Source organism: Nyctibius grandis, chromosome 8 (assembly GCF_013368605.1).
Source record: "Nyctibius grandis isolate bNycGra1 chromosome 8, bNycGra1.pri, whole genome shotgun sequence".
Lineage (NCBI taxonomy): Eukaryota > Metazoa > Chordata > Aves > Nyctibiiformes > Nyctibiidae > Nyctibius > Nyctibius grandis.
In genome coordinates, this window is record NC_090665.1 from 46,719,447 (window position 1) to 46,729,697 (window position 10,251).

Consider the following 10,251-nt stretch of genomic DNA (forward strand, 5'->3'; position numbering starts at 1 on the left):
CTGGGGCTGTCTGGTTGCCCCTAGCAACGAGACATGATGTAACACCAGGATGAACTTGAACTTGGGGGACTTGAAAAGGGAACAATAGACCAGAGCAATCAATAAAGCCTATTTCAGTGAAGGATTACAGAGCCGCTCTGGGGTAACCTTGTCTGCAAGGCGCAGGCTGAATAGCAAGATGCGTGAAGGAGCGCGGTGCCGTGGGGGGGACGGATGGACAGACGGACGCATGGACGGACTGACAGGCGGCAGCGTGCATCCCCTGCCCCGGATCCCCCCGCTTCGCCGCCCCAGGCCGCCTCCGTGAGCAGCCCCACCTCTGCAACCCCAGCTTGATCGCTTTTTGCCTTTTTTTTTTGCTTTTTTTTAAATCTGCCTTTGAAGCGCAGGAGGAGTGGCGAGGCCAGAGCGGCTCCCGCCATCCCCAGCCCGTGGGCCATGCGGCCAGGCCAGCGGCGATGGGAGCCAATTGGACATCTGCGATAGAGATTTGAACCACCGGCTCTGAATTTTTAACCCCTCTACTCCCCGCGGGGGACTTCCACAAGTCCAAAGACTGTCACGCTCAAATGACAAGCGTAAGGGACGGCCCTGCAAAGTTGGGAAGAGTTTGCAGCCCGCGGTGGTCGGAGGTGCCTCCGGCACGGCCCGTGCGCCCGCCTAAAGTCAGCAGGGCCCTGCAGTCGGGGAGGGGAAACCTGGCACCGCTTCACCAACCCTGCCAGAACTTTTCTCTGTTTATGAACTTTACATATGAGAACTATTTCCTTTAATTGCAGCCTGCGTAAGTCTGAATGTAAAGTCTGTAGGCAATAGATGGAGCTGATACGGGACCGGGATGTCTGTATTCAGAAGGGTGAGCGGAGGAAGAGTTAGTTAATGAGGTGTATTGGAAGCAGGACAACTTCTCCGATCGTGCTATTTATTTTACCAGTTCCTACCTCCATGGCAAGACCACATAATCTCCCAAGTCCCACATGAAACTTGCCTCCGAGTCCTCTGTAAATGTTCATAAATCCTCCCCGGGTTGATTATGCTATCAATCACATCAGACGCTGAAAAGGAACGGAGGAAAAAGTTGGTAAAACTTGTCGTCAGTTTATACATGCACACGAATGCACCTCATATATTACAGGAGCCAAAGTAAAAACGTGGGGTATCAGCAACGGCTCTTTAATACCTGAATCTTTCTTGTTGTATTACTTTACTCCAGGCTAAATAGTTGCCGCTTGTTGGTGTATTCCCACAGCAATATGTCATTGCCAAGCAGCATCCCCCTGCGCGCACAGACCCGGGGCCTAACACTGCTCTTATTCATCCCGGGTTCAGGTTGGTCTGACCTCGCGGGGCCGGGCCGGGTCTCCCCGGTGCGGTGGCACTGCCCTGACTCCAGCAGAGCCCACTCCAGCTTCCCGACGGTGTTTATTTTCCTAGCGAGGAGCAAAATTGCTCTCTGGGCGGTTGGGGTAAGGATGGTATTGTTGCAGGGCTGAAATCCCACGGAATTCCCTCCCTTTGCGGGGAGGAAGGGGGGAAAAAAAATACTTTCCCAAAGAAAAGCTATTAGCTGAGGTCTGCATTTTGTTTTGAAGCACAAGTATGGCCAGAGATACGGGCCATTTTCGCTGATCCACTTTCCCCCCAGATTTGCTTTATCCTGGCTCTTCTCTAGCGGTCCACGTTTTCTCCTAAGAAAACAGCCCTGTTGTTGAATTTCTGTGCATCTGTTCCAGCGAGACAGTTGAAGCAGGGCAGTATAAAGCAACAGATGCTTATGCTGGCACATGCCTAAATACCCAAGAACAACCCCGACTGCAGGGTGATAAATGGCACAGAGAGGCGAATGTGTATCGCCTTTTCAGGGGATTAGACAAAAGTGAACTGGAGGGATCTTCAAGCCATCATCTATTAAAAAGATTGATAACTTGTAACGTGACATGACCCCCGCGTTCATCTGTAGCTATGTCCAGCGACTGTCGGTGGAAAAAAAAAAATATATTGATTTGTACAGTATTTTTAATTAAGCTTTGTAATTAGGTCGATTCGTCACGGTCTCAATTAGCCCCCCTCTTGGCGGAGGAGGCTGGCAGCGATGCCCGGAGCCCTTCGGGAAGCAGCGCAAGCGGGCGGCGGGGCTGACGCTTCTCCTCTTTCTTTTGCAGTCCTGGTACCTGGGATAAAAGTCTCCGCTTCCCACCACCCACCGGACAGACCACCAGACCCCTTCCCACCTCTGTAACACGGAAGCAGCAGCAACGCAGCGCAGCGACTTCACATCGGCGGAAGGGGAGGCGAGCAGACACCGACAGCAAACTAGTACATGGAAATGGCAAACGTTATGGTTGAATGGCAAAGGCCGTAACTTTTTCGAGATTTTAATTTTTTTTTTTTTTTTTTTTTTTTTTAGGCAACTTAGGACTGTTGTAATTTCTCATATGGTGCTGGAAATGGTTGGGCTTCATAACTTTTGAAGTGTTTCATTGGTAGTGTAAGCATTAGGTGACACTGAGTAGAACTAGCCTCTGCTGCTGCTTACCAACTCGCTGTTGTAACACACTTTCCATATGGAGCCTAACTGTTTTACAGTATCCTCATCGATTTTTCCCATACAGGTGTGAGACTTCTTGAGAAATCATGAAACACACTTAAACTATAACTTTTGTAGTAGCTGAATTCTGCAATATATAACTTACCGGACAGACATAGAGCATGTTTTTCTGTAACATATCGGGAAAAAAAAAAAAAATCGCAGTTTTTTTTTTTTTCGTTGGGGTTTTTTTTTTTTTTTTACAGTCGGCACTTAGATACATAACATGAACCATAAGAGCATTGTCAACAATTTTTTTCCACTCAATTGCAGAGCGATTTAAAACATCGAACTACTACTATTCACTAAAAAAAAAAAAAAGAAAAAAAGAAAAAAAAAGTTTGAAATGCTGCACTTACATTGAAAAAAAACATTTTTCAACAATTTTCAACAATTACACAAAAATTCACGCAGAAATGGGGAAGTTGGTCTGTTTTGACAGAAACTGACAGGAATCAATCAAAACAATCGAATTTTGAATTGAGTAAAGTGCAATTTCATTGGATAGCTAAATATCTTTGTAAGATAGAGATTGTTGAAAATTCTATTTTTGTTTTCCAAGTCCTTCCACCCCAGGACTCTAAATTATTGGGGTAAAAAACAGCCTTGCAAGAAAAAGGGGAGCTATTTTTGCTTTTTATGTTTTTTATTGTTGAACTTGTATCCCTTTAAAACTGAAGGAAAATTAAAAAAAAAAAAAACAAATCTAATGGTGCTTTTACCACAATATGTTAACTACATTAAATGCTAATTAATCATTTTCTGTTATCAAAGCACATAACTAAAATGAAATCATAATATCTGTTAATTTTATAAGCTAAAAGTCACTATAATGGATTATGCCAATTCTGACAAATTTTACGTGTTTCCGGCAATATAGGGTTTATCAGTTCTCAAACACCTTGGGAATAAAAGAGAACGGTCCAGAAAGTAAAAACACCTTCGTGTCCCTGAACTGGTACATTTTTCTGGACTGCGAAGAAAACATTACAGAAACGAACGATGCTGATCTTACAACTTATGCCAGTTCAAAGCAAGGGCACTTGCTGAAGAAGAAAAAAAAAAAAAAGAAAAGAAAAAAAAAAAACCACCACAAAAAAAAGTTTGGACCCCAAACGTCCTGTATCTTATGTACAAAAAAAAGGAAAAAAAAAGAAAAAAAAAAAAAAGAGTGCAAGTGATTTTTTCTATCAGACAGCGGAGCACCCCTTTGCTTCACATGCAACTTTAAGAAGGTTTCCTATACTATACATATATATACGTTCTGGTTGGCGAGTCCAGCTAATCAGAGAAAGTCTCTGCATGTTCTAGTGTTAGTAACTAATTTTTATATAGTTAATGTAGGGTAAAGTAGAGTGCATTAAGACACAATATTGTAATCCCTATTCCAGGCACTTGCCTTTAAACTATGTTTGTTCGACCCTTCAGAAGGGTTTCTACTACTGTCCTATACAATCAAGTAACTGAAATTCTTGGGAAGACACTTTGCTCCTCATCTTTTCCCTGAAACAATGTTTTGTTTTGTTTTCTTAATTTGCACGAAACGAAAAAAAAAAATTCCATATCAATGTGCCTTGCCCTGGATAGCGATTATTTGTGGAATTGTTGCACATGTTCCTATATTGAAAGGGGTTTTGCCCTAGTCAAGCATTTGGAGACACTTTTTGTAAATGTGACTTTTATGTCAGCCATTGTCAACATCTAGGATTAAATAGGATGTTAGTTGTTCCGCAGATAGGAGTAGTGTTTATTGTCCTGTATGGTCAGTGGCAGTGCTATTCTGAGATCTGTAGATGCTAGATTATCAGTATTTTTGGATGTTGCTGCATTTTACATTTTATTTGGAGTCTTCCTTTTTTTGTTTTGTTTTCTCCCAGATATATGAAAATATGCAATACCTGCTTATATCATGTAGAAAAGCTTAGCAATTATTAATTTTTCTTTTAATTTTTTTTTATTTGACCAAAGTTGGTGCTGCACTTGACGCAGTGTGTTTTAGGTGTTTGTCTTTGTACTTTTGTGATTTTGAATGCACATGCAGGAAGGGCTCTTCTTAGAGAAGCAGTCAAACTGTGAAGCACTAAGCTGAACCCTGCTTCAAGCAATTTTTGTTTTACAACTGTTCCTTTCACAAGCAAGCCTTAAAAAAAAAAAACAACTTCCTTTTTCTTCAGATCCCACACCCATTTTTATTAGCAGACTGCAATCAATCCACATTCAATAAAAGTATATAATGCCCATTTTTATATGCACGTTTTTAAACTTCCAAGTTCTGAAAATTGTTTACTGGTTATTCTCTATTTAAGGAAAAAATAAAATGTTTTGGATTTTCATATGTGTCTGATAAGTGGTTGAGTAGTCATTTTGCTCTATTGTATTGTGTGATTGTTAGTATATGGTATCACATCCTCTAGCCAGCATCCTTTGCCTTCCCTATAGCACTTAGCTGGGCATTACTTTATTAAGACATATGTGCACTAAAAAAAAAAAAAAAAAAAAAAATAGCAGCTTTCAGTGCTTCACAGTGAAGGGAAAAAAGCCTAGACAAACATTTTGTCAGAACCTTGCTATGAGACAAGGTATTACCAGTAAATTGGTTGTATATACAATAAAATTGCACCCTTTTTTAAACAAAACAAACTAAGCAATAGTTTGGGCAGTTAGTTGTTTTTAGTGAGCATGTTGTAGTCATGGCTGCAAAGAGAGAGAATTAAACTGCCCACTCAGAAGATATGTAATTTGTATGTTGTATAGTTTTATTGATTACACTGATTTATTCTACCCTATTTTATAATGCAGGACTTTTGTAATGTTGTTTAAATGAGGAAAAAATTTCTGTCAAATTAGCTTAGTGGAATTTCTGATTGTTCGTTATAAAGGCAGCGTTCATAGAATTGCTTTTTTTTTTTTTTTTTTTTCCTTTGGGAACTGGATTTAAGTTAAAAACTTTCCCGTTTCCTTTTTGTATGTATTTAAATACAGTTATTTTTCTTCTCTCAATGGTATAGCATATTCCTATGCTTGAGAAGTATAGGCTACTGAAGAACCATTGTAAATGGACATTACAGGTATGCTGTATTTTTGAAGGTATTTTTGTCATATTAAGTTTGATGACGCTAAAGTTAGGGAAACTCTGAGCAGAATGGCGAGAAAAAAAAAAATGTTTTAAAGGCTTTAAAACATTAGGTAGGCGGTCAAGGGTGTTCACCAACAGGGGTTGTAAAGTATTACACACTAAATTAAGTTTTCGTTCACCTTCCGCTCACGCAGGAACCGCGGCGGTCCCGCCCTGGGCAGGTGTGGAGAGAACAAGCAGTGTTTTAGTGCTGGGAGCGAGCGCAGGAGCGGGGAGCGGGCAGGGGGGACCCCGCCGGGGCGGGCGAGGAGCGGGGCCGCGGCCGGAGCCCCCCGACTCCGCGCCAGGTCACGGCCCCGCTCCCCTCCCGGTCGCTCCCGTCGTTCTTTTTTGAGTCACGCGAACAACTTTTTCCTCCCTGTCTCCTTCTCTGCAGCCCCCGTCAGACGCACAAATTCTCTGCCCTGTACCCACCCCCCACCCACCCAAATTTGAAGCCCTGGCGATGGCTTAGCGCAAATTGACTTTTTCTCCAGTTAATTCCTTCCTTTTTTTTTTTTTTCCCCTCTTTTTTTCGAGCGAGGGCACTTGCTTTTCTCATGCCGCACACCCCACCAATGCCATCATTATTTATTCTTCTTCCTTTAGAATAAAAACTTTCGGGCTTCGAGTTTAGGCAGCCATGGTACACTTTGTCTCTGTTGCTCGTTCCCCCTCCCCTTAAGGTCGAAGGGGAAAAGAAACACCAAGTTTTCTCAACTCCACAGTATTCAGTCAGCCCACAGGAATATGCAAAATCCCTCTTAACATTTTTTTTTCTTTCTCTAGTTCTCTTTGTTCCGTATATTCGCAGCTTTGTAGTAACAGTGTTATAAAATATTTACTGTACAAAAATACAAAAAAACCCAGATACATAGCCTAAAACAGTTTTTTTTTTCCTTGTGGTGAATTTTTTTTTTTTTTAAGAATGTCAGTTAATATTGTACTTTGCATTGTGTCTCTGGAAATATCTTTTTTTTTTTTTTTTTTTTTGGTAGAAGGCCTCCATCGAACAAAATTAAAAACCATAACCGGCAATGACAATGTAAGGAGAGCTTCAATGGCACCTAAACAATAAATAAATAACAAAATAAACCTCATGAGGTCTGTCGGAGGCAGGTCTTGTGAAGTTAACACTGCCTGCTAGGCAGGATTTTCATTAAATCAAGCTTACAATGCCAATTTTGTCTTGAAGTCGATGCATGTATTACTGTTTGACAGTAAACCCAGCTATGCCATCATCAAGTCCAAGGCTGCGCAATAGTCTAATTAGTATCGAGTACATTTTCCTTTTATTTTTTCCAATAAAAAAGCAGTGGGATGAAAATTGCTTTGATATATAGCAGGTAACATTGAAGCTATTCCATAGCACTTAACTGTAGTGAATACTGTGTCACCAATTCTGAAATCAATTTAATGTTTAATGCAAATCCATTACATGGTGCTATTACAGGCTGGCAAAATGATTTACAAAAATGTGACAACTTGGGCTCAATTCACTCTGCTTTCCAACAATGTAAATGCATAGCAGTGTTTATCTGCATGGAAACTATGCACTAATCTATCTGAAAAAAAAAAAAAAAAGAAAAGAATATATCAACTTTGGTATCTACTTTCCGTTTACTTCGATCCTTGCCTTTTCGGTCATTGTTATAATGCCAGCTTTAGGACAGAAAGAATTATAAGAAAACCAGCATAATACCTGATATATTAAAATGTAGTGCCTGTGAAATCTGTATTATATTGCTCTTCTGAAGTAAGATTTTTCTACACCGGTAGCCTTCGCTGTCTGTCAGAACCTTCTGATATAGGTGATGTAAAATAACCGTACAATATTAATGCATGCTATTCCATAATGCTTAGTAGCTGTATGAATATTACTCAAAGTTATGTTAGTCTTTTTTTCTGACTTGGTTCTTGTCAGATAGGTTTAAAGATATTTCACTGAGAACGCAAATTCTGTCTTTTCTTGATTTGGGGTGTTTTCAGTATTTTGGAGGTATACATTTACTTAAATTCAGTATTACTTGTGTTTTGGGTTTTTTTTCTTTTTTTTTCCTTTTCTTTTTTTTTTTTTTTTTTTTTTTTTTTTATTTTTTTTTACCCCCCCTAAAGGGCAGGACATGGTGTTTGAGACCAGAAATCCGTGCCTGGTAAGATTTTCATCTCAAAAAGCTACCCTAAGAATTCAGAGAGCTTGCTCTGAAGAACAGATGCATAAAGTTCCAATGCAAGGGACAGTCCTTCAAACCCACAAACGAGATTGAGCTCACGTCGCGAGAGATTTCTTAATGGGCAGCGGTTAACCAGGTACCCATGCTTGACCCTTCTTCACACCAGACTTCCTCATATAGAAAGAAAAACCCTTTAAAAAAAAAAAAAAAGAAAAAAAGAAAAAAAAAAACCTCATGTGGTTGTTTAGTTTCATGCACAGTTGCAATATTTTTCTTCAGACGAACTCTGTACAAACTTTGGGCCCGATTCATAAAAGCTCCTCTGCTATTAACACGGGAGGCCGGTGGATTTTCCTCCTCCAAATGGTGGCTGGCTGGCTTGCCACGCGTCCGCTGGCTCTGCTCTCGCTCCCCGGCCCCTCTCCGCCTCCCGAACCCCGCCGGGAAGGGGCCAGGCAGCGCAGGACCATGCTCCGGCAGCCCAGGGGCGCAGGCTGGCAGGGGAACAGGGGCAGGCGGGGAGGACGAGGCCATGCCGTGCTCTGGCCCACGCCGGGGGTTGCGACACGGTGGTACGAGGCTACTCGGTTACAAGCGAGATCTTGGCCGTACCAGAACAAAATTACGCTAGGTTGCTACCTCTGAGCTCTAGAGAAACCCATCGTAAAGGCGAACGCTCGGACACAATGTGAACTTTTGTACTTTGTATGCTTTTTCTTTTTTTAGGGAAGACTATTTTCCACTTAGTTAATCTTCTATACTGGAGCATGAACAAAAACAATTGTGTTGGGTGAAATCCCCCCTTTTATCTGCATCCACAAATTAATATGATGGGGGGGAATTAAACAAAGAGAAGATGAGTTTCTGTACGGAGCATGGTAGGAAGAGAGTGAGTGCCCGGCTTGGCACCCGCTGCCTGTTCCTGCTGCCGGCACAGGCCGCAACTGCTGCCTTGGGGAAAGGTCTGTGCAATTCTTTGCTTTAGGAGCCCAGGCCAGGAGAGCTCTCCCTTTTGGGCAGCTGTGCGGTTTCTCGGCACAGCTGAGCTCGGCCCCAGCCCTGCCCCGCAGCCTGAGACTGGCCCAGCCAAGTCCCTCAGCGTCAATTTGAAACTTGGGGGCACTAAAATTGCCACCGGCCGTGTGAAAGATCTGCTGCAAATTCACTTGACACCCGTGTTAATACCATGTCGTGTTCATTTTTTTTTTTTATGAGTCAGGCCCCTCGTGCCTCTAGTATACTTGTATTGACTCTCATAGTTACCATTTTAGTTTTACTGTGTTCTGTGAAAAAAAAATTGTAATTGGTTGAGAATCACTGTGGGCATCCATTCTTATTCAACTAAGTCTCCGCAGGTTTTTTGAGCTGGTGTGGATTAGTTTAACTCTTGTATTCAACCATTAGTGCTACCACCTTCTCACATTACAATACAATTACTGGAAGCAAGTACTGCATTTCCTATGCAACAAAAAAGGAAAATAAAAAATTGCTAATGCTAACGGGCTGTGTTGTTATTTACTTTCAGCTGGGCACAGGGTGGGTGTGTGGCTGTAGGGCCGCAGGCCTCACTCATGGCATTGACCTCTCTGGGTGCATAGTGCCAGCCCTCCGACCTGGGCAGGTTTGGGGCTCCCCGGGCAGTAGCTGTTCCCAAATCATGGCGGTATTTGGTTAAATCGAGTCACTGCCGTCACATGGGCCGTACTTTCCCATGCTGTCGACATCTCATCAACAGAAAATAGTTCCTCGCGCAATAACGGATTAATCTTCAGCGAACCTCTGCAGGTTAAATAATCCAGAGTAGAGACACGAAGCCTGTCTAGTAAAGACTGAGGAGACTAATTAATTCTGCAAATGCTATGATATATCTTTAAATGTAGTTAAAATTTTAACATAATACTGTGTTTCTAAAGAGCCCAAGTACCGCACATTGGTGGCCGTTTGGCCATGGCAGTTGCAGACGGCCTCGCAGCCTGGCCAGGCAGAGCTGCCCCGCACCTCTGCAAGGCTTCTGTAGGTAACGGACAGGAGAAAACACCTTTACAACCTTTAAAGTTCTCTTTAAAGTTTTTCCCTGTGCAACACCTTCTTCTTAAAAGATATGTGCAGAAATGTATTTACAGAAAGGGGTTTTTTTGCATTTAAACCCTTCGGCCTGTTTTCTACCTAAAAGCCAGCATAGAGGCTGATGAGAGGCGAGGGCTGGTGCAGCTCTGCCACGTGGCCTTGGGGGAGAGGAGACAGGGACCCCCGCGGCACCCAGCCCTTCCCAGGGCAACACCAGCTGCGACCCCAGCTCTTCCATTTGATTTTGGGGGAAATGAGTGTTTTCTAACAAACAGTGCCCGACACTCGTAAACCACTGGTATTTCCTT

The 10,251-nt window shown here is 42.4% G+C and overlaps 1 protein-coding gene across 12 annotated transcripts in view; it reads left to right on the forward strand.

Moving 5' to 3' along the window:
- Positions 1-9,375, forward strand: part of NFIA (nuclear factor I A) — a 255,532-nt gene extending 246,157 nt beyond the window's left edge. For all 12 annotated transcript variants that reach the window (XM_068406921.1, XM_068406923.1, XM_068406922.1 and 9 more), the window contains one exon: positions 2,163-9,375. In XM_068406921.1, coding sequence (XP_068263022.1) covers positions 2,163-2,180 — 18 coding nt within the window. In that variant the 3' untranslated portion in view covers positions 2,181-9,375. The remainder of the gene's footprint in view (positions 1-2,162) is intronic.
- The last annotated feature ends 876 nt before the right edge of the window (positions 9,376-10,251 follow it).